This window comes from Haliaeetus leucocephalus, unplaced genomic scaffold, assembly GCF_000737465.1.
Source record: "Haliaeetus leucocephalus isolate CR32 unplaced genomic scaffold, Haliaeetus_leucocephalus-4.0 Scaffold339, whole genome shotgun sequence".
Taxonomy (NCBI): Eukaryota; Metazoa; Chordata; class Aves; order Accipitriformes; family Accipitridae; genus Haliaeetus; species Haliaeetus leucocephalus.
The window spans coordinates 15,240,430-15,268,126 of NW_010972775.1; the positions used below are offsets into that span (position 1 = coordinate 15,240,430).

Consider the following 27,697-nt stretch of genomic DNA (forward strand, 5'->3'; position numbering starts at 1 on the left):
CTTAACCCCCCTGCCCTCTGCAACCCCCCCCTCCCAGTCCCCGAAGGCACGAAGATAATTGGAACCGGACGGTTAGTAAAAATGCTGAGATCTAATTCGCTTTGCTTTGGTGCTTGGAAAAACATTAATTTTTTTTTTATATATATACACAAAGGTGGGTTTGTCTTTAATATAGTTTTTTTTTCCTTATATGACAAAAAAGCAACAAGAAGAAGAAGAAATCAACTCTGTTAATATAACTGTTCCGTTATAAATCTCTCTTTCTCGCTTTCCCCCTCGGTCTCTCTCGCCCCGCTCTAATGGGTGGGTCTGTGCACGGCTCTGCCGCTGGGTCTTGACCGGCTCCTGGGGCTCCTCTTGTATAGCCTGCGCTGGTAGTTGGAGGCTATGGAAGAGGGAGGAGAAGAAAAGGCACCTTGTTAGTAGGAGCTGGGACAGAGATGCTGCTTGTCCTGCGCTGGCTGCCCTGGCCCCTGGCTCCCTGGAAAAACATGGGCAGCCGCAGGCAGCACTGCCTGGCGGGTGGCTGCGTGTGCCCCGGCACCAGCCTGCCTGCCCGCGCAGAATTGGCCCTTCTCTCACCCCTGCAGCTGAGGTTTGCTCCACCCAGGGGTGAAGGTCCCCAATGCCTACTGGGAGCCCAGGCAGGAGCGTCCTCTCCACAGATGCTTGTCCCATCCCTTCCCTGTGCCCAGCTGGGAGGGCAGCTCTGCTAATGCGGTGGGCATGGGGACCGCTTCCCCATCTCGCCCGCTGCCTATCAGTCCCTCCCTGGTCCCCTGGGACAGGGAGGGAAATGCCCATCAGCAGTGGGATGTGCTCAGGGCACAGGAGGGGAAACAGCCCAGCCTGGCTGGCAGGGACAAGGTTTCTGCCTGATCTTTGCTGCCAGTCTCCCTCGAAGCTAGCACCACTCCAGTGTGATAATTGCAGGAGGGTTTTGATGGAAGCAGCAAAAGCTGGCTGGGAACAGCCCAGGTCTCTTGGTTGCTGGCGGTCCATGCTGGCAGCAGCCTGCGACTCTCCGGGTCTGCGGCAGAGCCAAGGGAATCAGCAGCTTGGTCTGCACCACATGGTTGCCGTTGGACACCTCCTCCATCCCTCCTCCTTCCATCTCCTCCCTGGGGCGGAGGTGTGTCCCTTAAGCCCAGATCGACTTTCCCTGGCTGTGGGACTGTTGCTTTAGCTGGAATTGCCCAGCTGGACCAGAACCTGGAAAGGAGGCCACTGGACAGATGCGATTTGGCCAAGGCCGACAAAATTATTGGGAAGCTGCAGGCGAGCAGGGATGGGACAGGGGTGTAGGCAGGCCTGGGAGTGGGGTGGGACGCCAGTGGGAGAGGGCTGGCTGCCATCAGCTGGAGGCCTGACAGGAGAAGGGTCAGGACCCCAGCCCGGTCCCTTGGTTTAGCTTTGCTACAGGGCTCCTGTCCGCTCCCAGGGCAGTGGGATGCTGGGGAAGGGCTCGAGGGGACCGCAGCTCCCCCCTCCTATTCTCTCTGCTGATGCGGGTGGTGCTAAATTCACCCTTTTAGAAGCCACTTCTTTTTCTTTCCTTTCTTTAAGTAGCCTGGGCCCTTAGCAAGCTCCTTGTTGCTCTTTCCTGGCTCTGGAGCTGCCCCTACCCTCCATACGTGGAGGAGCCTCCAGGGCAGGAATTGTCTGGGCTGCCCCCACAGCCAGACCCCATGGTCCGCACCTGCCCAGAAGATGCCAGCTCCCATGGCCCCATCACAGGGGAGCTTTCAACAAGCCAAGGAGACCACAATGTCCCCTTCTGCCTGGCTCAGAGCTAACCTGCACCCTAAGACGATGACCCCCTCATTCCCAGCTCCTTCTCCCAGCTGCAGGGATTCATCAGCCCTAATCTGAAGGTAAAGGGGACGAGACATACGGTTCATGCAGGATATCCGTGGCTCCTCCCACTGCCCGTTGGGCTGGCACCGAATCGTGGGCACGTGGCGCTGGATGTAGCCTTGGTTGCACTGGTACCGCACCATGGAGTTTATTTCGTAGCGGTCCTTCTTCCGACCGAAGGTCCTGGCATTCTCCACAACAGGGGGGTCCCCGCAGGCCACTGCAGGAGGTGGGCAGAAACATGGAGAGCTTGAGGAGTCCTGCCTGGCTGAGCAGGCAGCTCACACTCGGGCAGCTCCTGCCTGCCCGGCAAAGGCTGGGCACGCACAGCCTTGTCACTCCTCTTCTCCCATGCATAAAACCTTAAATCCCTTTGAGATTGCCTCTGTCCACAAATTTAGGGGCAGGGGGATATGGAAATTCTGTGATGGGTCTTGAAATTAAGCAGCAGTCTGCCTCAGGGCCCCATTCCTGCTTCCCAGAGAGGCAGTGAGAGCCAGGCATCACAACAGCCGCTGGCATCTGTGGGAGGGCACGGAGCTGGTATGTGGGAGTGATGCTGCAGCCAGGGTATGGCTCTGCCTGGGGACATGAAACCCCATCCTTGGTGACTTGTCTTATTTGTTTTCAAGGTCTCGGGAAACTTTCTCCTAGAGCCCTGGCCAACTTCTATTGCTAATTCCTTCCACCTCTTTGATGACCCTTTGCAGTGAGAAAACCCATGTTCATGTGCACTGGGGGCTCCACTCCAGCCCTGCAGCCACTGCCTGAGCCCCCCATACTTGCTGGCACAGTGCAGGGTGCTGACCTGTTCCTTTCTTGCAGGTGAAAGGGAGGTGATAGTTGCAGGGAACGTCGTTCCATTCGCCTTGCTCGTGCCAGATCATTACAACGCAATCCTCACCCGCCGCAAAGAAGTTATCAGGTTGGTTGGGCCGCCAGTTCTCAAATTGCTGCCAAGAGAGGAAAGCCTTTCACCTCAGGCTGAGCCCTTCCCTCTCCTACACCCTCCTTCATCCTTGTTGCTGCCTTGCCCATGCATCTCACCAGCAGAGACCATGGGTTGCCAGCACAGCTATTGCAGCGGTTATTTCTGTCGTGATGGCACCCAGTAGCTTAGCTGACCAGCTTTACTAGAGGCTTGGAAAAACCATGAGCCCTACAAAGTTTAGGGCTGCCTCCACTCAGTGCTCAACCCAAGCACTCAGCATGTAACTCATGGGGCTCTTCCTACCCAAGGGGAACCTCTTCCCCCCCAAAAGCCAGCACCTGGTGGGGTGCTCACCAGGGAGTGCCCGTCGGACCAGCGGAAGTCGTTCTCCACAGCTCTGTCACTGAGGCCGATCCACTGGTAGTCCTGCGCGTGGCCTGGAAGAGCCAGAGAGGGAGAGAAGAGTGGGTCATGGTTCCCCTACACCTTGCTGGAAGTGTTTCTTTGCCATCTGAGCTGTCTCTGGCCCTGGAGCCTCTGGGTCATTTGGCTCCTTCCCAGTCACTAGCCCCTGATGTCCTTTTTTCCCCGCATCATGCTTGTGCATCTCCCTCCCCACTCAGTGCGCCATGAGCATGGACCCACCCACGCTGGCATGGGTTACTGTGCTGGTTGGATCAAGTGAACATCTTGTGAACAAGGCACGTCAGCAACATGGTAAGAGCAAAGATCTGTTCTAGCCGAGAAAGGGCCCTCTTCTGTCTCATGGCTGGACAGTTCTTCCTCTCCTGCACAAGGGTGAGGCCTTGTTAGGAAATATCTGAGCAGCAGTGGGGGAAATTGTAGTTTTTACATCATTTTGGATAAATCTGCCCATAGACTCAGAGTCCAACGGATGGACCCCTGTCCGGTCTCAGGCTGCCCTCAGCACTCACTGTTCACAAATTCTTGCTCCTCTGGGGTGATGATACTGCTCAGGTGGGCTTGATGTTGTCGGCATCTGGTCTCTGCATCCATCCAAGTCTCCCTCTCTTCAAAGTGCCTGTAGCAGTGGCCCTGGAACTTGGTCCAGCCTTCCTCACAGTTTTCCAGGTCTGAAATACACAAAGGAGGGATGAAAAGGAGTTGGTGCATGGGTCTGGAAGTCTTCCAACTCACCTTTTAGCAGCTCATGCTGTCATGGCATGGGGCAACACGTGGTCACTTCCACTAAAAAGCAAACCCTGACACTGTTGCCTGTGGGAAATCCCAAGGAAAATTATCAGAAGGCATCCAAGACACGCAGAGAGGGGAGCCCCTGTTGAAGACCCCGTGTTTGCAGTAGAGTGACCAGAGTAGAAAACTTGAGGGATACAAACTTATTCCTGAGCAATTCAACCCCTGTGTCATGTTCCTGGACTTTGTTTTTGAGTAACTGACCAAGCAAGAACCTCTCTCTTTCCACTTGTGCTGGCCCGCAGAGTTTTCTTGCTTTGGAAAGAAACTCCAGAACCTGAATTCAGATGCCCAGAATCAACACATGTATGTTGAAAATGAAAGAGGGGAGGAGAGCCCAGGTTCAAGTGGTTGCATCGCTTGGTGTGGTTCTGGGGCTCTGGAGGAGAAGCAAGCCTACCAAGATGGGAGAAAAGAGACGGAGGCAAGAACTTACCATGGTGGAGAGAGAAAATGAAATCTCAAGGAAAGAGCTTGGAAGCAGCTAGAGAAGTACAAAAATATCTTAACTTTTCAGAACATCTTCTACCATCTGAGAAACACTGAAGAGTTGAACCCATTAACTAAAAAAAAAACCCAAACAAACACAGATGGGGGAGAGCAGAGGCAAATGGAGAAACCACCACAAAAGACCTTCAGCAGCTCCCATGCAATGCAACACCACACATCTGCTCCATGTGACCAAAGGAAACAGAAGATGAAATGTGTTTAATCTCAGCCTTTCAGATGCCCAATCTACCATCCTTTCTCAGGCACTTGCTGCTCTTGGAGTGGTGGGCTTTCATGAATCCTCATGCCTCTCTCCCTTTCCAGTAAGGTTTTCTGTACTCAGTTTCTTTCTTCTTTGTTAAAGTTGGTAGGTCAAAGCACTTGTCTCCTTCAATCACACTAATTCCTCCTAATCCACCGTTCTGGCATTCTTCCAGCTGGAGATTGCAGACTCTTCATAGATGTTGGAAGGGTTGGTAGTTAGTTGAGGCATTAAAAGCTTTTTCTGCCTTCTTCAGAGATCAAATGGATTATCTGGAAGTAGCTGAAGCTCTAAGGATTCTTGGTCTTTGCAGGCCAGATAGCTTGCAGAAGGTGAGCAGAGAACACAGTCTGTCTTTTAAGACATTTTTCCAGCAGCTTGAATGGCACCCCTTGTCATCACAGGGGGATGGGACAGCACACAGCACGGAACCTCAGCAGGACATTTCCTAGGAGAAAGGCCACTCTTTTCTACATAGCGTTGCTTACAGGGAAATATGACAGCAATAATCTTGGGAAAGAATGATGAAAATCTTGTTCCCTGGTAGGGACACTGTTGTGGTGACAAGAAGGACTGGCTGTGTGCACAGATGGCAGACCTCACCTTCGGTGTCCTGCTGTTCTTGGAGACTGACAGAATGGATGCTCTGCCTCATGGGAATAATGAAGATTTACATTTCCCACTGGATTTGGGGCACTGGCTTCCTCTTGCATCTCCCAGCCTATAGCCCTCAGGCATCATGAGCCCATAAATCAGAGAAGAGAGGAAATTAAGTCTGGCTTGGACGAAACAAGATCATAAGCAGCTGCATGGTAGAAAGTCTCTTCTTGGATTACAGGGATCTCCAACAACAGGTAGCATGGATGGGTAAATCAGGAGCTGATTAGGTTGTGTTAGGAAAGTGATGTTAAGACAGCACGATTCCTGCCCAGATGGTCCAATGATCCTTGAGCATTCTTCTTATGGTCTACTCCATATGTTCATATTGGAGCAGAAAGAGAGATGCAGAGAAAGGGGAGGAGAAAACCCAATATATATTATCATTACTCGTGCCAAGGTGAAGAGACACTGCAACGTTATTTCTCTTGTTTGAGCAAGGCAGAAGAACTTCCCCTCAGCTAAGCTGATAAAAGTTTGGACTTTCATCAGCTTTAAGGAAAAAAAAAACAACTTTTTTTCTTTCCTTGTAGAAATAAAAATAAGTATTAGTGCAGGTCAGAGTACCTAATTTTGATGGAAAAATAGATCACTTCACATTTTCTCAAAGATATACATTCCCTGCTGATTTTGCCACAGGAAACCATGTTGAAGAGATGACAAAAATATCATGCTATGTCAAATCGGTGGAAATTCCTGGAGTGAACGAGGCTTCTCTCAGCTGCATCTTCACAGAAGGAAACACAGTCATTTTTCATGGCTCAGTTGAAGCATCCTTCCATGAAATTCTAGTCTAGCAGAGAAAGTTTGCCTGGGGTGAAGATGTATTCAGATATTTCCCTACTGTTACAGATGAACAGAAAGACCCTTGACCCAAAGAGACAGCGACTTCTGTAATCAACATTGTTAATGATCTGTATGGAACTTCACTAGAGAAACTTAAAAATGAGAAAGTTGAAGAAGACACCAGAAGCTCCTGCTTAGGAATCTTAGAGGACGTGGTGCTGTGACAGACAAACTAATCAAAATATATAAGCAAAAGTCTCAAAGCTTTTCCCTAGTGTATTTCAAGCTGCTGTTAGAGGTTAGCTTACTGAGATGAGGGCAGGACTGATGAGAGCACTTGGGATCAACTTTTTTTTGGGGGTAGAGTGGGAACAAAGTAGTGAGGCAGTTAGTAAGATTAGCTGAAGCCAGGTAGGCCGTACCGATCTCACACAGGTCCCCTCCGTAGCTGGGAAGGCATAAGCATTTGAAAGAGTCGATGCCATCAACGCAGGTAGCTCCATTCAGACAGGGGCTTGAGTGGCACTCATCGGTGTCTGCAAGAAATCAAGGGCTTCCATTAGGGCTCTGGGCAGACAACTCCACCAACAGGAGAACTTGTTTCCTTGAGTGTTTAGGAGGGAATATCAGTTGTCTGGGGAGAACTTGGGAGTTCCTAGGGTCTTATTTTAAAACATACTGCCACTGCTGCTGCTGGAAGAATGAAGGCAAGAGACCCAACCCACCCTACAAGGAAGACATTGGTTTTCTGTCACTTGATGGTTGAACACCACTCTGAAGATATCAGTACAAGCTCAGCAAGATGCATCCAATACACAGAACTCAGTGTCTTTGACAGCTGTGGTAACTTCCTTGTCTGCTGTCTCTGCCTGATGCATCAAACATGCAAACTTGTGTCTGTGTCTCCACTGGCTATGGGTCTACAGGGAAGAATGTGGAATTTTCATAAAAGATGGAAACATCCTGAAATAGACCTCTATCTCCTAACTGGCCTTCCCGGTTGCCAGCACTCATGACTAGTTTCTTCTGAACCATAATTTAGATGAAGTTCTGGGGCAAGAAATTTCTTCTCAGTGAAGATGAAGAAAGTGCAGAGAAGAAAAAAAGTAGGTTAAAAGGTGGTTCAGAGGCCCCCAATTTTTTCCCTTTGAGGATCTTAGGCCTAGCTATGTGGGCCTCTTTCTTGGTGAAGAATACTGCAGTGCAGTGCCATTTTCTCCAGACCTGTCCCCACTATGCACTATCTTGCTTGCAATGGGACTGGAAGAAGCTGGTACATCTTTTCCAGCTGTGGGTTCCGTCTTGGTGGAGGAAAATAATCTTAGTTTCCCATCTAAATAGAACAGCTCTTAAGATCCTTGTGCTTTTCTGGAGGTGAAAAGAGAAGTTGGTATGGGAAGAGTTTGGCCCTCAACTCTCCTATGTTTCTCAACTTACTAATTAGCATAAGCCTAGGTAGTAAATGCCACCGTTTCATAGTACTTCCATCCCCTGCCAACCTGGTGCAGCAGGAAGAAAGCATAGATGCTCTGAAGAAGGCCACAGGTAGCCAGTTTGTATCTCTATATTGTAGAATCTAGCTTGTATTGGAAGTAAAAGCTCTTCTCCCAGCATCCCTCCAGACTGAGCCTTAATCCTACTTATTGAGCTTTGGAATCAGAGGAAGAGTCATTCAGAATGGAAAGATTTCAGAGACGTTCAACTCGGAAACAAGGAAGAAGACTAAGGAAGAAAGTGGGAGCACATCCACGCAGGTTAGGTTAAATGTTGGCTGGTTAGATCCTCATGCGAGACAGCGTTTCTCTCTTTCACACTCAGAAGAAATGTAAGGCTTTAAAAGTGCTGACTAACACTCCATGCTCTTCTTGTGGATGAGAGGGGTTAGTGAGGAAACATTCAAACATGGTAAACATGCTGGCTATGGAAATACCAGAGCAGAGCAGCAACTCCCTGAGGTCCGTGTTCATCTTCTGACTGGTGTATATTCAGTCGGATATTGTCTCCCTGCAGAACTGTGGCCCAGCTGCTCAGTGTCTCCAGACATATGAGAGCAGATGCACGTTATACCCCATGTGGCTGTCTAGTCACTCAATGGTCAATGTCTGATATGTCAACTAAAAGTTGACATGTTCTGTAGCGTGCCTAAGTGATGGAGAAAATTCTTTCTGACCTTGGATGGTAAATCCGTTCATGCTTTGGAGCATGAAGATTGTCATCATTCCAGGCTGTATCACTGCGAGGAATGCAATTATTCCTCAAATGGCTGATGAACTTCTTACTCCAGTTTTGCAGTTCTTCCCTGAGAGAAGGAATTTTTTCCTCTGGATTGCCCTTCTAAATACTCAGTAATGCCTTCTTGATTTCTTTGTTCACTGCAACATGAAAAGAATTCCTGTTTTCATGTCACTAATAAATACTTCGAGACTTTCCAGAACAAAATGGGGGTCACAGGCCTAGTAGAAGAGAGGAGCTGAACTTGACTGACTATTGCTTTTTAGTTACACTTGGAGTTCCTAGAAGATAGAGAGCATGAAGAAAAATGAGGTATCCTGAGGGATCATTACAACTCTAGACGCCTCCTGGGCTTCCCAACAGCAGTGGCAGCAGAAGTTCATGTTGATTCCAGTGGGCTCCAGCTGAACAAGTAAGGAAAGGCTCTCCTTTGTCCTTTAGGCTCCATGAAGTGGAAAGCACGCTGCAGAAGTGGGAACAAAGCACGTACGAGAGCTAAAGCAGAATGTTTAGCAGGGAAAAATTAGTCTTCAGCTGTCTTTGGCCACGTGGACTAAAACTTGGTACATCCAAGATCTCTTCTGAGATGCAGGAGACCTGCTGTGAGTTGCCATTGCTGGTCTTGGAGGAGGAGGGAGCAGGCACACACATGCAAAGTCATTGCCACAAATTTCCAGCTGGGAAATAACACTGGAACAGAATTTCCTTTTACAGATATTGTATATAATATGATTGCACATATTATATATGCTGTAAAAACAAATCTCTGGCTATAATATATATGTTATATATCTCTCCATACATATACATATATATTTTTATATATGACACATAGAGAAAGGGTGTGTACTTGTAGGTAGTATTGGAAAAACAGACAACAAATATAAGTGACACAGACAGGTTTTCTTCCCAGGAGCGTGCTGCAGATGGCTAGAGAGAAGATGTTTTAAACCCATGATGATCATAAATACCAAACTCCCCCTTCAGCCTGTTGTGCTGTTGGAGCTGTGACCCTGTCTCCATCTGGATGTAGAATCACCTCACCATGCTGATATCAGGAAACTCAAATATATCTGCTGGTTTGGAGGAAGCGTTGCTGATTGTGGTCCTCCCAGAAAATCTGGGTCTTGAGGGTCTTTTAGAAAAGTAAGTTCTAAATGGTAAAATTGGCAGTGATGTTGTCTCTGGAAACCCTGACAAGTTGGTTTGTGGGTGCTTCTAGGATATCGCATCTAAGCTGTAGGATTTATGGGAGGTGAGAACGCCAGTAAAAAAAAATAATCCCATCTATCACGCAACGCTTGGCTATTTTCTTCATAACCTTTTATATACCATAAATGTGTCCATTTCCACAAAGTTTAGAGCTAGATGAGGTCAGTAAATCACTGTACACCTCTTCAGCCAGCTGAAAAGCCTGCGGTGTGCTAGGTGTCCAGCTCTGCCCAGCTTGGCGCGAGCCCCCATTTCCACAGCACCAGCTGCCACATACCATGACACTCAAGGATCTTACACAGACGTGAGCTATTTATTTGCTTGGGTGAGTAGTCATTCAAAAAGTCAGCTCCGCTTTGAGATGCAGCTCAAGTGCTTATCAACCGACAAGAAGACAAGACTACTGCTATTATTACCCAACGCTAACAAAGGACAAGTGATGGGGCTTGGGGTGCAGAACAGAAGCAGCCCTTGCTTTCAGGAGCTTCAGCTCTAAAACAAAGACAGGGGAGAAAATGCCTTGGGCTGCCAAGAATAGGAAGCCCATATAGAACATATTATTAACTCACTTCTTGAGGATAATGCAAAATTAGCAGCTCTTCAGAAGACGATTTGTACTGCGGTTAATATCACCCAGAAGTTGCAAAAGATTATTCAAATCTATTGTCACAACAGTTTCTATTTTCTGCTACTAATAGGACCCAAGGTCTAACTTCTAGATTTTTTTTAAAAATTAAAACAATTAAAACAAAATATCCAATGTAAACAGGATCTTGCATCTGGAAGATGTAAACTGTTGGCTGGAGAAAGTAAGGGGAGTTACATAGCTACAATGCAAACTTTGAATTTGTTTCACCAGTTTCTTCCTAAGATTTCTTTTACATTGCCAGACACATACTATATTTAGTCAGAACTATTTTCTTTTGGTGCAACTAAACACAACATAAGTATTCTCCCAATGCCTTTGAAAACAATTTGCTGTACTAGATCATGGAAACTGGAAAGAGAAATCCTTTAGAAATGAAAGAGAAATAGATTGGTCCTGGTTTTGCTCAGAAGGCAAATGGCATACAAAAGTGAACATGCAGTGTCAGTGGTGAGAAGGAAATGCTTTTAAAAGCCTTCATCCGAAGCTAAGAAGACAATACTAGAAACAGTGCTAACACTTTTTAAAACAATACAGTCTGTACATTTCTCTCAATGGCAGCCTGTAAGGAAGATGAGCAAGAACACCCATTAAACAAGGTCAGCTTTGTGCTTAAAACATCTACTAAGGAGAAGCAGCTTGTGAACAGAGGGGATGCTATCACCCAAGCCCTGAACAAACTGTATAGTTTCCCTGAAGCTATGAGTAACCGGTTTAGAAATATACCCTAGGATTTAAACTCCTGGTTTTGTTCTGCAGAGAGGAAAATGTAAGACAGAAAGGCAAGGCATTTTCAGGATGTCCAACAGTCCCTGTTGTGCCCCTCACCCTTTCTTTATAGGTCTCCTTACAAGTGCGATTATGCAAACAGGGACTCGGAGACCAGCTAGATAATTATCTTCTAGAGACTGAGGAAAAAAAATAATCCAGATACAAATTAAATTTGCTTTTCAGAGACTTCTGGGAAGTTTGAACTGCTGATCTGATAGCTCAAACAGCGAAGAAAAACATTGGAGCAATTGTAGGGTGACTCCCACAAGAAAAGAATAGGAGGAGTGAGGGAAAATAGTTCTTTCACATTTTAAGTAAAACGCTAGCATTGAACATCACATAGCCAGCTAGTGACTTACGAAGAGCAATTAAGTCATTAAAATAATTAACTACAATAATTAAACCAAACCAAAGCCTCCATGCAGCAGAAGGGGCAGATATTGCTACAGTCTTAAAAAGCTATATTCATCTAGAGAACAGCAAGTTTCCAGGAGAACCTGTTGATCTGCTGGGACCTTCAATTTTTCCAACACTCCAACACAGAAGGAGACCTCAGGAAATTTGGACATCTCTGCCTCCAAAATATTATGTGTAGAAGTAAACTGACATGTATATAACGCTAATCCAGGACTGTAGGTTGCCTCTTCGGAGAAAGGTTTTAATTAAGCTACTAAACTTCTGATGCAAAATAGACAGTATGTCCAGGAGACATCAAATCATCTGGTCAGCCACAAATGGCCGGTGCTTTTGCTTGTCTCTCAGCCAGGACTGGTACCTCCATCTGCTCCTTGCGAACATACTCTTCATTCCACATTAGATGAAACATTATGCATCAGGTGAATGTTTTCTAGACTTTTTTCTTCTCGGTTGATCTTCTGTGGACTAACAAAATTCTATTCTTTGGAATTCCAGGGCATGAAGAATGAGGAGAGCCCATCGAGACCTTTCCTCATTTGGATTCTAACCTTCAGCTGTGTCAGGGCCATAGGCAGCAGACTTCATGAACTCGTTTCACCAGAGACAAGCAAAACTTAACATAAATAGCTGCCATTTCAGCACATTTCTCTTTTTTTCCCCCAATCTGAGTGAAGTTTTTAAGTCATTGACTGGTCAGAGTGCTCCAAACCACAGCCTTTCACTGAAGCGCCAGCATGCCTTTTTCAGCTAATAATTATTTGTCTTCAAATGTTACCAGAAGCAAAAAGACCCGCTGAATTGGCAAAACTCTGGATGAAGAAGCCAAGCCTATGGACAATACTTCAAGCTTGTGGGGTTCCTGTCCTCGTGGAGAAATCAAACTGCTGACTAAAGACGTGCATGCATAGCCTTCAATTTGGTTAAATACTAAAAAATACTGGCATTCCAAGCGTTAATCTTCGGTCATCTTATGCTTCTGGCTCTGGCTTTTAGAGAGAAGTAGAGACTACAGTAGAGCAGAAAAATATCATTCTTCTTAGATCATCCCACTAAAAAGACTGCTGGATCTAACCCTTCAACAACAGGACAAGAGGGCAACAGCCGGATGCCTCCCTGCTCCTCACTCTAAGCTCCTTCTGTAAGCTGAGCTATCTTCACCCGTGCTTTAATGTTAGTCAAAATTAAATGCACTTAATGGGCATCCCTTACATCCTACAAACTCTGAGTACAGCACAAGGCACAGATGTTAGAACTGATCTTTTTTGCAAGAGCTAAATTTCAAGACTGGGAAGCTTCAGGTAAAAAGGCAGCAACAACATGGGAAGTAGCATTTTGGGTTCCAGCCTATGGCTCTTCCTTGTAGACTTTCCATGTTCACAATCCCCAGAGCACTGTAAAGAGTAATGACCCCAAAAAGGGAATCTGTGATTATTTTTCCTTTTCCCCACTTCTTTTGTCATTTCTTTGCTCTAATTCTCTAGAAGAAGTTCACCTTGTTGCAGGGGTGTTGCAAGTTCATGGTCAATACACTTTCTTGCCACCTGGATGATCTTCCTTCAGACTCTGACCAGGACTGTATTTGACCCTATAGGGACACTGTAGTAAAGAAGCTTACCAATAAAAAGAGAAGTTTTACCTTAGAATATCTTCCCTGGTGGGAGCACCAGCCACACATGTGCACTCAAGCCCATCTCTAGTTTATGAGGAGTCTACAATTAAACTTCATGTAGTGGTTGCTTAGCTCTCCTTGTCACCTGTTAAGAAACCCCAGCTGCTACATCGTCATCTCTGTGACTTGGAAATACACAACATGTTCTAATTTCAGAGCATTTTTCAAGCTTCTTCACACATGAGCGGCTGAACACATGGTTTTCTTTCAAAATACTTCACAAGAATGTTGGCTAACAAACGCTCTGAAGAATCTGGCAATCGCCTTGTGGGTAATTTATAAAAAGAAAAAGCAGTGAAATAAAACCATCCTTTGGAGCCAATTTTTTTTTTTTTTAAATTTTTTTTTTTTGTTCTGAGCCTCACTGGCTAGTTTCCTTCCTTCCTCCCAACCCTGCCTTTGCTGGGTTGTTTTTGTCTCCAGGCTTGGACGTGGCAGCGGGCATGGCCCACAAGCAGAGGCCATTAGGTGCGCGAGGAGGGCTTTTGGGTGCGTAACTCCTGCAGCACCCTGCCAGGTGCCCCATGCACCCTACCCCCGACGTCATGCCAGGCTGGACCAGTGCTGTGGGAATGACCCCACTGACTTGCCCTCACCCACTCTTGCAGCATCCACTGTGCAGCTGCTCAGCAGAGACAGACAGGACCTCAAATGTGTTATGAGCAGGGCTGAACAAAGGTTTGTGATTACCTGTTTTCTCAGAGGGAGAGAAGTGACGCAGAGGGAAATGCAGTGACTCATTTGAAACACTTTGGGGATGGAAATGATGTTAGAAACCAGGCTGAGCTTCACAAAGCCCTGCACTTACAGACCCTTACTGAGTCCAGAGCTACCTATGCTGAATGGTGTAAATTAACCAAAAAGTTCAGGAGGTAATGTGGGAAGGAGGTGGAATTAATATTGCTTTTGCTGGAAGGAACTGAGCAAATCTCTCTGCACATACATTTTGTACCATACTTAAGCAACATATCCTACATGAACGTGTGGCCCATTGAGAACTGGGCATATGTAGGACCTTCATACAACAGCGCAAGCATTGATGGTTTTCAAACAGGGTCTGTCCCCAGGACCCTGCTCCTGATTGCAGCAAAATGAAACCAAGCCGTGGCCAGGGATGTTGCAGGACATCCTGTGTTATCGGGACTGGGCTCCTCCCTTGGCCAAGAAGCAGCCACCAGCAAGCACAACAACATCCCATCTCGTTTTCTTCTCATTGCAGTATCCTAATGCCTCCACAGCACGTGAACACTGCTCGGGGGAAGCTCGTCAGAAAGCTAGCAGAGTGTGTTCACCATAAATGGTTACTCAGATTTAAATATTTTGTCTGTTTATATTTGGCAGCAAAGGATGCTACCAAAGACAGAGTGCTACGACACCAAAAAGGGGCAGGGTGGAAGGAAGGGCATTTATCAGCAGAGCTGAAGAAAGGTAGTGATGCTCTGAGCACCGTCTCACACATTTAGCCCATTCTAGCTGCAGAGAGCAATGTAAGACACAGACCAGAGGGCAGCCGTGCCCTGTGCCAAAGGGATCGGAGCAGTTTGCCTGATGCAAACATTGCACTCAGCGCAGATAATGCTCAGAGCAGAGATTTTTGTCCCCATCTGGCTTGCTTTGCCTCTTCCCCCTCAGCACTACAAAGCTGCTGATTGCCAGCTTCCCACTCTGGAGCAAGCGCTATGAAACACTCGGGGATACAGGTAGCAAGTCAACACATCATGGAAAGAGAAACAAAACAGGACAGAGACTTGCAGCCTGTCTTACCCAACTTTTTAGCTGCATCCCCCAGCCGGGGTGGAAGCCTCTGGTGGGTGGAGCCATCTTTGCTCTTGTTTCCACATGAGAAAAAAAAAAATTGTTGTTTTCTCTAGATTATACCAATGGCTTAGAGCAATTTCAGAGGGGGCATGAATGCCCTGGTGCTTTTCCCAGCTATATCACACTCAGGGACCTGGTCACAGCGGCTCTCAATGACCATTCACAGAATACTCTTTTTCGAGCTCCCACCTCCGGCAGCACTGAGGTGAGACCTCGCCTATGTCCCAGTGATGGCCTGGGTACCCTGGGGGGCACAAGCAGACGATGCCTCCATCATGTTCCTGGCAGGTGCCAGCTCCACTGGGCTGCTCATCATGGCTGGGGTGCAGCTGCGTCCACCAGCAACAGCGATTCAGAGGAGCGACTGATACCTACTGCTATGGTGCAGTGGGATAAGGCCAGATATGCATCTCCTGGTGCTTCCCTTGAACTGCTCCCTCTGCTGCTCTCCCCAGGGACATGTAGTTGCCATGGGCAGGCAGGAGGGAAGTCCTGGAGGTTTCTGGGGATGCAGTTATTGTGGCTAGATAACTGCATTACCTGCCCAAACACAGACTATCTTTTGTTAAGACAGAAGCTATTGAACACGACCTGTGAAAACCCCCACATTTATGGCTTCCCACCACAATAATGTTCTGCTGAAGTCTGCTTCTCTTAATGTTCTCTGCTGTAGAAGAAGCAAAAAAGTGACAGCTATGCCCCCTCCCTTCCTTCCCTTCCATTGCGTGTTCCCTTCCATATAAGAAGACACAGTACCTTCTGTAGTGGGTCCTAACGCATCTATTGCTTCTTGTGAGACTTGAGGCAGGGCAGCAGTAGTGGTGGCCAGCAGATGGGGATTGTCCAGAACAACAGCTGTCTCCACCTCTTGTCCTGACACTGCGGGAGGGGAGGGCTCTATTTCGAGCTGACCCTCTTCAGGGTTTCTGGGTCCCTGTGTTGGTTCAACATCTGGAGTACTGGTACTAATTACAACATCTGGGACAGACATTTCTCCTGAAATGCCTGCAATCGAGTGTGTCACAGCTCCAGATATTGCATCAAGAATTTCCTTCTCCTTGGGAGCACCAGAAGGCTCACCATTGGCCAAAGATGTGGCAGCTGTTTCGATGTTAGCAGCAGGCAATGCAGATGCTTCTCCACTGGTTTCGTGGACTGTGGATGTTTCTGTGCTGATTTCAGGAAATGCAGATGTTTCCCCACTAGTTTCGTGGACTGTGGATGTTTCTATTTTAGTTGCAGGAAATGCAAAAGTTTCACCCCGGGCTTCTTGACTTGTGGATGTTTCTATTCTAATTTCAGGAAACGCAGAGGTTTCCCCACTTACTTCCTGAACTGTGGATGCTTCTATGCTAATTTCGGGATAGGCAGATGTTTCACCCCTGGCTTCTTGACTTGTTGATGTTTCTATGCTAATTTCAGGAAAGGGAGATGTTTCACCTCGGGCTTCTTGACTTGTGGATGTTTCTATTCTAATTTCAGGAAATGCTGATGTTTCCCCACTGATTTCGTGGACCGTCGAAGTTTCTATGCTAATTTCAGGAAAGGCAGATGTTTCCCCACTGGTTTCATGGACTGTGGATGTTTCTATGCTAATTTCAGGAAAGGCAGATGTTTCTCCACTGGTTTCATGGACTGTGGATGTTTCTATGCTAATTTCAGGATATCCAGATGTTTCTCCCCTGGCTTCTTGACTTGTGGATGTTTCTATGACAATTTCAGGAAATGCAGATGCTTCCCCACTGATTTCTTGAATCGTTGATGTTTCTATGCTAAATTCAGGAAATGCAGATGTCTCTCCACTGATTTCATGAATTGTGGATGTTTCTACACTAGTTTCAGGAAATGCAGATGTTTCCCCACTGATTTCTTGAATTGTGGATGTTTCTACACTCGTTTCAGGAAATGCAGATGTTTCCCCACTGATTTCTTGAATCGTGGATGTTTCTATACTAGTTTCAGGAAATGCAGATGTTTCACCACTGATTTCATAAGCTCTTGATGTTTCTATACCACTTTCTGGCAATGCAGATATTTCCCCACTTAGTTCACCAGATGCAGAGGCCTCACCACTTGGCCCAAAACTATAGGGAAATGTGACAGCTGTTTCCCCACCCAGTTCCTGTGATACTGTTGGTCTTGTCACAACTTCCACTAAATCAGAAGTGACTAAAGTGACTTCTGGAAGCCCTGAGGCCTCCCCACTAATAGCAGTCACTGCTGAAGATTGTCCACTTAGGTCTGTGGCTCCAGAAATGTCTCCACTGACGTATGGGATCCCGGATGGCTCTCCACTGAAGTCTCCTGTCCCTGAAGGAAACCCACTAGTCTGCATGGCTCCAGACCCTTCTCCAGATAGTCCTCTGTCTCCAGAAGGAAATCCACTGATTTCTATCATCCCAGATGGCCCTTCTCCCACCTCCTGTGCAACTGACATCTGTGTTACAACTTCCACCAAAGTGGTATCCACAAGAGAGACGGTGGGAAAACCAGAGGTGAGTCCACTTTCCTCTCCAGACAGTAGGCCACTGGTGACATCAACTCCAGAGACTTCTCCACTGCTGTCAATCACTCCACTTGGATGTCCACTCATCTCGAGCACTCCAGAAACACTCCCACCAAAGTCTACATACCCAGAAGGCTCACCACTGCTGTCTAAAGTCCCAGAAGCCGTGCCTGATGCATCTTCACCTCCTGAAGGCATTCCACTGACTTCCAAAATCTCTTTTGCTTCTGCTCGTGTAATTGAGGGGGTTGTCACTTCCTCCAAACTGGCATCTACAAAGGTAATGCCCGAAGCCTCACCGCTTCCATCGACACCAGAAGTTAGGCCACTTAGGTCCATCAGGCCACTGACCTCATGTGTTCCAGATGGTTCTCCACTGACATCCAGTCCTGAGGGCAACCCGCTGAGCTCAGGCCCTCTGGAGGGCTCCCCCCTGAGCTCAGGCACCCCAGAATGCTCCCCGCTCAGCTCGGGCACCCCAGAAGGCTCCCCGCTCAGCTCGGGCACCCCAGAAGGCTCCCCACTGAGCTCAGACCCTCCGGAGGGCTCCCCGCTGAGCTCAGATCCTGAAGGTAAACCTTGGGCTCCGCCACAGGTGACCCAGTCAGTGGATGGGAACCCTGACAGATCTCCCTCACCGCTGGCTCCAATGGATCCTTTTCCCTCCTCTTGCCGTTCTGGCGCAGTTGTTACAACTTCCACCAATGTGGTATCCACAAGAGAGACAGTAGGAAAACCAGAGGCGAATCCACTTTCGTCTCCAGATGATACGCTGCTGACTAGCTCAGTGCCAGAGATTTCTCCGCTGAATCCAGAAGGCAGCCCACTGCTTTCCACTCCAGATGGCATCCCGCTAATTTCTGGTATCCTCGAAGTAGACACTGATATATCTACCTCTGCAGAAGGTAAGCCACTGATGTCAACAGTGCCAGAAGGCAGGCCACTCAGGTCCCCTGAGGGTAGCCCACTTTCTCCAGGTAGAAAGCCACTGGTATGCAGGTCTACTGATGGTAATCCACTTTCTCCGATCCCTGAGTGTTCTCCACTAAGTTCAAAAACTCCAGAAGTCGGTTCTTCACTTGTATCCAGGACTCCAGGTACCCACCCAGATGCTGAAGATTCACCACTGACTTGATGTTCTCCAGATTCAGTCACCTCCCCTGACACTTCGCTGATGGAAGCATCGGTACTTGTTTCCTCTGGTATTACAGTAGCTGGGGGAAAAGCAGATGGACTCACTGGAAAAGAAAGAATGAACAAAGAGAGGGAGATAGGAAAATTATTTACTAAATTGTTTTAAAGAAGCTATTAACAATTTCCTGATTGATTTTACCTCCAAACTGATACCTTTGGGATAAAGGCACAAAGTCCTGTGTGCTTACAGAAATAATTTGGTCCCTTCAAATTTGTTAATAAACATTATATCTTAAACTACTATAAATTAAATATCTCTGGGAAACTGACAGAATATATAATCTTCTGACACAGCAGGACGGCAACAGTGACACCAATTCCCAGGTGCCAAAACCAAGCTACTGCTTCCTCGGAGGTGACATGTGGAAGAGAAAAAGTTTAGTGCTGCTCTGACCACACTGCAGCTCTGCCCTCTCTAGAAGGCATGGCCTGAGATCTGTTTTTAGCCTGCCTTCCCCATCTCAGATACACAATATTTTGTAAGGTGCTCCGGCAATGCTGTGCGTGCTGGTCTGCCGGTCATTTAGTTCAGTCTTGGACAAAAGTTCAAAAATACACACGTGTAGCTCCTCCTGTGTGTGCAGCCTCAGGCTTTGCTAATATGGTGATAATCACCTAGATTTAGAGGGAGTCCCCATCAGCAAGGACACAGCCCATCTATTTTGGGAGTGTCCCAATCCTACAACACCAGCCAAGTGTGACCCAGCAGATGGGGCAGCTCTGACCCACCTGAGAGCAGTGACATGTCGGTTGGGAAGACCTCTGTCCCCCACGCTGTCTGATTCTCAGGTTGCGTAGCAAACTCTGTCTCCACGGTCACCTCCTCCCCGGAGGGTACCCCCTCCACTCCAGGGATCACTTGGGTTGCCAGCACATCTTCTTCAAAGAATGAGGTGACCCCCTCCTCCTCCACAGGTGGCAGAGCTGGAACAAAAAGGTATTGGAGGGAGTTTCCAAAAATTCACAGTCCAAGATGCCGGTGAAGTTCTTCACCCAAACCAGCACACCGATGTGCCCAACCTCCCTCATGAAATCCCCTTCCCCGAGGAGACAAGACTACATGCCCTGTAAGGGGTTGGAGGGTACCTCTGAAGCAGAAGGCGTGGTGCCGGGACAGCGGGTCGGGAAAGCCCGTCTGGTTGTAGTGCTGATAGACGGTTCTCACGCCAGGCGCGTCCCCCCCGCAGGCGGGACGGGGGGTCACGATGGGGTAGCGGAGGCTGCCGTCGGCTAACCAGCCTGCGTAGCATCTGTCCAGGCCCTGCTTCCAGGCGGCGTGGAGTTGGCCAACAGAGGCCAGCGTGGCGTTTTGGCTCTCGCAGTACTGCTGAGCTTCTGGGAAGGTGAACTGCTCTGGCTGGGTTGCGAAGAACACCTCGCCTGAGGGATGGGAGAGAAAGCAGGCATGAGTCCCTGCATCCCACCCCCTCCCATGCAAATGTGGAGGTGCGAAGCACATTTTTGCTCCACAGCCATGCACTGGGGGAAGGGGGAGAATGTACCCTTGAGCCTGTCAATGTAGCAGTACACATCGTAGGTCTCTGAGGCTGGGCGCATGCCGTAAGAACGCACACCCGGAGAGCTCTCTTTGTCTCCTACGCAGTTACTTCGGGGATTCACAATGGGATACCTACCGAAAGAAGAGAGGAGGTAACCCAGGGTCAGCCTTATGTACCCTGGACTGAAGAACCTCAGTGTACTTGGGAGCTGGACACAAACACTTCACCATTAGAGGTGCTCAGAGCCCCCACCGTGACATGGAAACAAGTCCACTTACAGCTTGAGGCAATAAATACAGACTTTCCTCCATTTCTACTACATGTCAGGGAAGCTCACCGCTGCAGGAAGTATACACAGGTCAGGAAATGGGTAGGACAGGTTGAGAACAGGTCTATTGGCCACCAGATATCATGGCCTGGAGAGAACCTTAGGTCAGGAAAGCTTTAGATGCTGATGAGCAGAGCAGCAGGACAGACCAGAGTAAAGCCTCAGTTTCATGGCTGAATAGTCATTTTGAAAGGTGTCTTCCCAAAGCCAATATAGTTTTACCTGACTGTCTGGTCCCGCAGCCAGCCAGCATCGCACTGGTCAAAGCCAGCCTCATAGGCGGCTTGGAGCTGTTCAGGAGTGGCGATAACTGCATTGTTCTCCAGGCAGGCCTGCTGGGCTTGGACGAAGGAGAAGGCGTATCTGCTGGTGGCGGCACGGTAGTGAAACACCACACCTGGGGGAAGACAAGTCGTGGTGCAACAGTAGATAACAGGACCCCCCTCCACTGAGATGCATGACCAGAAAGGGTCTTCCCAACAACAATACAAGGACCAGTGCCTGTCAAACCCACTTTGATGGAGATGCCTCATGCATTGAGCTTCGCTGCCATGGAGGGCGATGTTCTGGGGATCTCTTTAGCTCTCCTCTAGGATCTTCCTACCTTGACTTTCCCCTTCCCTGGAGCCAGATGCACATGTGAGTGCACAGTATGACTGATGCAGCCCCAAGCACCAACCAGCTGAGCCCTTTTCCACACATGATGGGGTGGCCCACAGCCTCCTCCTCACCCCTCCTGTCCTACCATAGTGGAGACACTCAGCCTGTCCCTTATCCCAAACAGGCCTGCACACGTCCAGGGACCTGGATGCCCTCTGTGAAGGCAGAAGCTTAGGCTGTTTTCAGCTGAATTGTTAACTCTAGGAGAAACTGTTCTCCGTGTTTCTTGGACTCCTGGTGACTTACCCGTGGGGGAGATGGGCTGCTCAGGGAGGAGACCGACACCGGGGGCTGCTGTCACTCGCACGAGCTGATCTTCCACTGTGAACACCGAGGCAGGCTCTAGTCCTGGTGTGGTAGTCACCCCCACGACCTCTTCCACCGAGCTCACCTCTGCCATTTCAGTGGTGATGGCAGTGCCTAAGGCTATGGTGGTGATCTCTTCAGGTACAGCCCACACCCCTGTGACATCCCCCCTGGTCACGTTCTCCTCCTCTGGGGCAGTTGTCTCTACTGTGACACTGGTGGCAAAGAGATCCGGCAGGACAGTGAAGCCCTCGTACAGCTCGGTGGTGGTGGGTGTGATCTCAATGGGCTCCAGGGTGGCGATGCTGCCACGGGCCTCCTCCTCCGTGACGTTGTGTAGCAGAGATAGCTCCACTTCGGTCTGGGTGACGGTCTGGACAGTGAAAGCGCTGCCCAGCTCGCTTCCCGTCTCGTCGATGAACTGCCCTGGGACAAGAGTCTCAGCGTCGTCCCCTACATGAGGAGACAAAGCAGCCATCAGAGAGGAGGACGTGGTCAGTCTAGCAAGGTGTACTGTGCTGGTGCTGCCTCCAAGAAGCATCTGGGTGTTTGCTGGCTCTGAGAGGATCAGGGAAATCATGACGGTCTGGTAAAAGAAGTGGTTGTCCTTCCCCCAGTATGGCTCTGTATAACACCTCAGCATGGAGGGCATGCTCATGAGTTAGAGGCAATGAGCCACCGCATGCTCCACAGCTGATAAATCGGAGAGGACTTTCCTTGCTCTCCTCCCAGCTCTCCTTCCCGGGAACACTTTGCCCATATCCAAGTCTGCACTGACCTCTAGTGCCTGCTGCAAGGAATTTAAGGTGGCCGGAGGGAACTAAGGGAGCTTCGATAAGCTCAACAGCAGGTCTGAGCCGTGGGAGAAAGGCAACTGGATCCTCTCACTCAATGCATGAAGTCTCACCAGGATCACGATCTCCTCCTGCTCTGCCCAGGCGACGACTTAAGAGCTCATCACATATAAGCACGCTAACTCCATCACCAGGACAGCCAGGGCCACTTGCTGTACCAAATAGATTCAAATTACTCCTACCGTTCCCCTCCCAAATCACTTTTCTGCTCAAGTCACATCCCTTAGGTGTAGGAGAATGTGCTTAACATGCCACTGAGCAGGTCAGCCTACAGCAAGGACGGCGGTTTAAAGAGCAGCATAAAACAGAACTGGGCAGGTGAAGGAGGGACATCTTGGATATGGAGCAAGGCAGGTCTTGGCTGGGAAGGGAGAGATAATGAGACATGGTCAGGCTTTTCCCCTAATACTGCTTTCCTTGCTCTATTTATTTCCAATTCCATTTTCCTGCTAGTTCATTTTAGCCAGTACGTCTCAAACCTCAAGGCATTCAGAGAATTAGAGATGCTCAGCCGAGGGCTGGCTGTACTCAGCAGTTTCAGATGCATATTCTGAGATAACCAGAAGGCTGTGGCTTGATGGACCAGTCTTTAGCTTGGCCACATAGCTGGATAACTTGAAGGGGTCTGGTAGGTTTTACAGGGCCTCCTGACACACTGGTCATGCATGCATCTGGGCACAATAGGTCTGTATCAAAGGGGTTTCAAAATGTATTTTAAAATATTGTTGTTATTTTTTTTTAAAGATGGCAATCCTATTTGAATATTGGCCTCTGGTTGCCTTGAATAGACCATACTTCACCCCCTTTTTGCTGCAGGGAGAAGTCTGCAGTTAGAAGAAAGGGGGAGTAGCTGGGATGCTCTCGACTTACGAGGTGCAATTTTGCCCCATTTCTGATTGCCAGAGACTGCAGCACTCTCTGATTTATCCCAGTGTGGAAACTCAGGCATATGTCTGTACCACATCACAGCACTATACACATCTACAGGGTCAGATCTGTTCTCTTTTTCCTTCTCTTCCACCTCCAGCATTCAAGATCTTGTACATGAAGCACCTGCTCCATGTCTCCAGGAGAGCTACCAAAGCTGGAAGGTGTGGGAGGACTGGAGAGAAGAGGGTTGTGTTACGCCCACCTCCTCAGAGTCCTCCCATACAGGCCAGGCATCCATGCACTTTCTGGATCCACTTCCTACCTGAACATGAATGGGGGACTAAGTCCTTTGCCAAACCTGCTTTCCCCCCTACTTTTTAAAAAAAAAATAATTAAAGAAGGGAGAGGTTAGCTTTGGCCAGGGAGCTCCTGCTTGCTGATGTGTAGAGACACATTGCTTAGTCCCACAGCCCCGATGCACTCACCATAGCAGATGGCATCATAGCGAGAGTCGGGGTGAGGGTACCCCGTTTGGTTAACGTACAGGTACACCGTCCGCACGCCCACCAGGTTTCCTCCGCAGTTGGGCCGTGCTCTGGAAATGGGGTAGCGGACGCTGCGATCGGCCAGCCAGCCTGCACTGCACATGTCCATGCCATCCTTCCAGGCCAAGTACAGCTCTCCCGTGGTGGCCAAACGGGCTCCCAAACTGCGGCATTTGTCGAAAGCTTCTTGGAAGGTGAACTTCTCAGGGGCGGTGGCATAAAAGACTTTACCTGCAATCACACCATCCATTAGCACAGGATTAAGCTGTAGAATTTAATCCCAATTCCCTTTCTTTCAGCTTCCCACTCCTGAGAGTCTGGATAAGATGAAAAGTCCTGTGTATTACAGCTGAACCGCAACCCCATGCTGGTGACTGTCTATGAAGACCAGAAGAAAGTGAGTCTTACAGACCAAATACAAACTGGAGCAAAACATACCAAACCAGCTGGAGCCACAGGGCAAGAGGAAGATTAAGGACAATTTCAGTTCTGATGTGCTGAATATTTCAATGGATCCCTGTTATAAGCATGGGTGATGGACACTTCTGGATGTCACAAATGGATGACCAAAGACAAACAGGATGGCGTGGACTCTGGTGGAGGTTAGACGGACTCCACCCTCTGTACTGCATTAGTCATTTGACATTAAAATTGTCCAAGGTCTAACAAAGACACTGTAGAGAACATCTGGCCTTGCTGGGTATGTACTTTTCCACCTTTAACCTGTCTTGCCTCTAGGCCTTTTGCCTCTGTATTTACTGTTGTCCAGTCTAGGCATGATCAAAGCTTTAGCTGCTTCTGCGTCTAGTAACAATAAAGCCCCAAATCACCTTGCATTTGCTCTGCATAGCAGTAAACATCATAGGTTTCATCTGGCTCGCGGACACCGTAGGTCCTCACCCCTGGAAACTCATCCTTGTCGCCGTAGCAGCGCTCCCGAGGCCAGTGGATGGGATACCTGGGGGAGAGAGGGTGTGTAAGGAGTGGGGGGCAGGACCCCAGCAGCCACAGCAAGGCTGGGAGGGAGCTGCGGAGCACTGCGTATTGTGATGATTTATGGCTTTTCCTGGGTTATGGGGAAGCAGAAGGATGATCTGCTGTCCTGCTCTCCCTCTGGTGGTCCTGATCACAGCAGGTCCCTGGGAACACTGGCCAAAGGCATCAGGCCAAGGTGCCTCCCCAGTGGGGGATGCACAGCTCGGTACAGTTGAGCCACACTTGTGCATCTTGGCATAGCATCTGTTTTGTTCAGGGAGGATGAAGGATCAGGATTAAGCCATTGTCCACTCAGCTGTCACCACCAGCTGAGGAGGACAGTGGTCACTCTGCTTTCCAACTATAGATTCCCTCCCTGGCAGAGAACGGCTGGCAATCCACCACCTCCCTCTGCACACCAGCAATTACAACAGCTGCTATTTAGCAACTATTTCACAACTGTTTTCAGTCAGTGGCTTCATTACAGAAGGCCTTCCCTAATGACCCTGCTGTGGCTTTCCTTTCCCCTCCACCATTCATTACCTGACAGTCTGATCAGCCAGCCAGCCAGCATCACACTGCTCGTACCCATCCTCGTAGGCAGCTTGCAGCTGCTCAGGAGTAGCAATGACAGCACTGTTCTGGATACAGGCCTGCTTTGCTTTCTCGAAGTTCAAGGTGTACCTTGTGGAGATTGCTCTGTAGTGGAATACGATGCCTGGAAAACACAACGGCCATCACTCACACGCCTGCTAGAGAACAACCAGCCCCTTTTCTTCCAAAGAAGTTATGGATTCAAAGAACAGATACTACATGTCAACTAGAAACAATGAGTTATTTATGCTGATTGACTGTATTTGAGCATCTCAAGCCAAGGATGACTTGATGGGGTCCTTTCACAGGACCTTGTGGAGCACATTGGTGACCTCAGACAGTGACTGCCCTCCCATGGTGCTGTAACAAAGTCACAGTGCATTAAAAGCTGGTACCTGAATAGCAGTGTGAACAGTGGGAGGAAATCCATCGCCCAGAACACAGAGCTATATCACCATCAGAAGGACTCAATACTTTCCTGATACAGCTCTGTGCAGTGTTTTAAATGCATGGTTCAGAAATCAGCCAGTGGGGCAAAGCAGGGACTGTGCTGTTGTGCAGGTTTGAAAGCTGCTGCCTCCCAAGGTCCTGCTCAGGACCAAGGGTGCAGAGTGTCAATCACTGTACAAACACCCAGGAAACAATTATAATCTCCAGATCTACTGCAAACATATCTAAGTCATATTTTTTTGATGAACAGGGATCTTTATAAAGAATGGCTATCGGTACACTCTGGTCTGGAACAAGCAGGCTTTAAGTCAGGTGGAAAATTCACCAGGAGGCAATAAGGGGGCTCCCAGCCTCTACTGTCAGAATTGTACTCCAGTGCATGTGAGCAGCAGTTAACTGTTGTAGAGGAAGCTGTCTCCCTGTCCTACACTGAAAACAAAAGCCACGATACAGATAAGGATTGTAGGAAACTTTCATTATTTTATCTACCTATTACTAGGATGGGCTTTGCAAGATGATGGGGAAAGTTTTTCCACAACAGACCAATTCTCCAGCTGAGGGCATCCCATCTCCTAAAATGTTTGGAAGAAATAAAAGGTCTTACAACGGCCCTGTTCCAGCTTCACCCCTCTGAGCAATAGCCCAGTGTATCCAGTGCCACCTCCTGCCAAGGATGTCGTCTTGCTGTCTCTGTAACTCACCTTCTGCCAGAAGAGTAATTTTATTGCCATATAATCTGCCATGAGTCATTTTACTGGTTTGTTTAGTCTGGTCCTAGCCTGCTAAAATAAATGCGTGGCTCGGCTTCTGCTCACTTACCCATTGCCTTATCTGTGACCTTACTGAAAAGGTTTCTGTCTGTGGGGAGAGCAGTAGCTCCTCTGCCCATATATTTCTTCCTCCCTCCTGCCCAGGCCAGGCAGCAAGATCTTGAGAGGAAAGAGCAAAGGCAGGACCTTACCTTTCACTAGGACCTCTATTGTGTCTTGTCTGTCCTCAATCCCGTACATCACTTCACAGCGATAAATCCCAGTGTGGTTGGATCTCAGCGCCTTGATTTCCAAGGTGGCATCGGTGGGGATGGCGGGGTAATTGGGCAAAGAGATCGCCTCCCTGTATGCGGTGTTGAGCCGGATTTTCCCACCAGTGGCCACTAGCAAGACAACTTCGGTCCCGTTTGAGAGTTTGCTCCATTTGATCCGTGGGGTCAGCAGAGCACTGGTGTCCTGTTCCTCTGGGATGTTGAAGTAACAGGGGATGTTCAGGGAGCTTCCCAGCACAACACGCAGGGGAGACTGCTCAGGTATCTTCACTTCCAGGCCATCACTACTGTCTGCCAGTTCCCAAACAAAGCAATGGTTACATCAATAATGCATTTAATCCAAAATACCCAGTGCTTCCACATGCTCCAATGCCTATATCTGCTTTGCAAACCTCTACCCACATATTCAGACATATCTTTTTTGGTCTAGTCTGCTGAAAATAACTTGCAGAAAGGGAAGTTGCAACCATGACCCTTGAGCCATGGTTGCTTTTGTGATTTGGACCAGTGCTGGAGGTGGGAATGAAGGGAATGAAGGGCTCTACTGCAGTGTAGCTGCTGCCCATACTACAAGATCACACCTGACAGCCTTTAAAAAAGGGAATGCTGAACTTCCCTTAGTTTCCCCATAAATCTGCCTTTGCCTGGAGCTATCTCTCTGGCTCCCCAAGCACAAGAACAGTGAGAGGCTATGGCATAGCAGCCATCCAAATAGAGGAGCCCTGTGTGTACACAGAGCAGACCTTGGGTACACTTATTTCTGGCAGCTGCCCACGCTTGGGGATGGGACCAGAGTGCAGCACATCACTCAGTCTCACTTTCCCACACCCCGGGGCACGTACCTGAGAGCTCCACAGAGATGGCTGCGGTGATGACTCGCAAACACACAAACACTAATAGTAAAGTGGTCAT

The 27,697-nt window shown here is 48.5% G+C and overlaps 1 protein-coding gene across 1 annotated transcript; it reads right to left on the reverse strand.

Moving 5' to 3' along the window:
* Positions 1-174: 174 nt before the first annotated feature.
* ACAN (aggrecan) lies at positions 175-27,697 on the reverse strand. Its single transcript, XM_010571971.1, has 17 exons — positions 27,628-27,697; positions 26,705-27,076; positions 25,243-25,417; positions 24,555-24,682; positions 23,665-23,955; positions 21,396-21,908; positions 20,712-20,886; positions 20,165-20,292; positions 19,749-20,042; positions 19,392-19,586; positions 15,719-18,706; positions 6,620-6,733; positions 3,724-3,882; positions 3,143-3,225; positions 2,666-2,810; positions 1,895-2,077; positions 175-385 (listed from the first exon to the last, which is right to left on the reverse strand). The coding sequence occupies exons 1-17, from the start codon at positions 27,695-27,697 to the stop codon at positions 297-299; spliced, it is 6,102 nt and encodes a 2,033-aa protein (XP_010570273.1). The 3' UTR covers positions 175-296.

Coding starts and splice junctions, on each gene's coding strand:
- ACAN (XM_010571971.1), bottom strand. CDS start 27,697: ATGACCACTTTACTATTAGTGTTTGTGTGTTTGCGAGTCATCACCGCA. Junction 6,734..15,718: donor GTTAGGACCCACTACAGAAG/GTACTGTGTCTT, acceptor GATTTCTTGCAG/ACACCGATGAGTGCCACTCA. Junction 2,811..3,142: donor GGTCCGACGGGCACTCCCTG/GTGAGCACCCCA, acceptor CTCTCTTGGCAG/CAATTTGAGAACTGGCGGCC.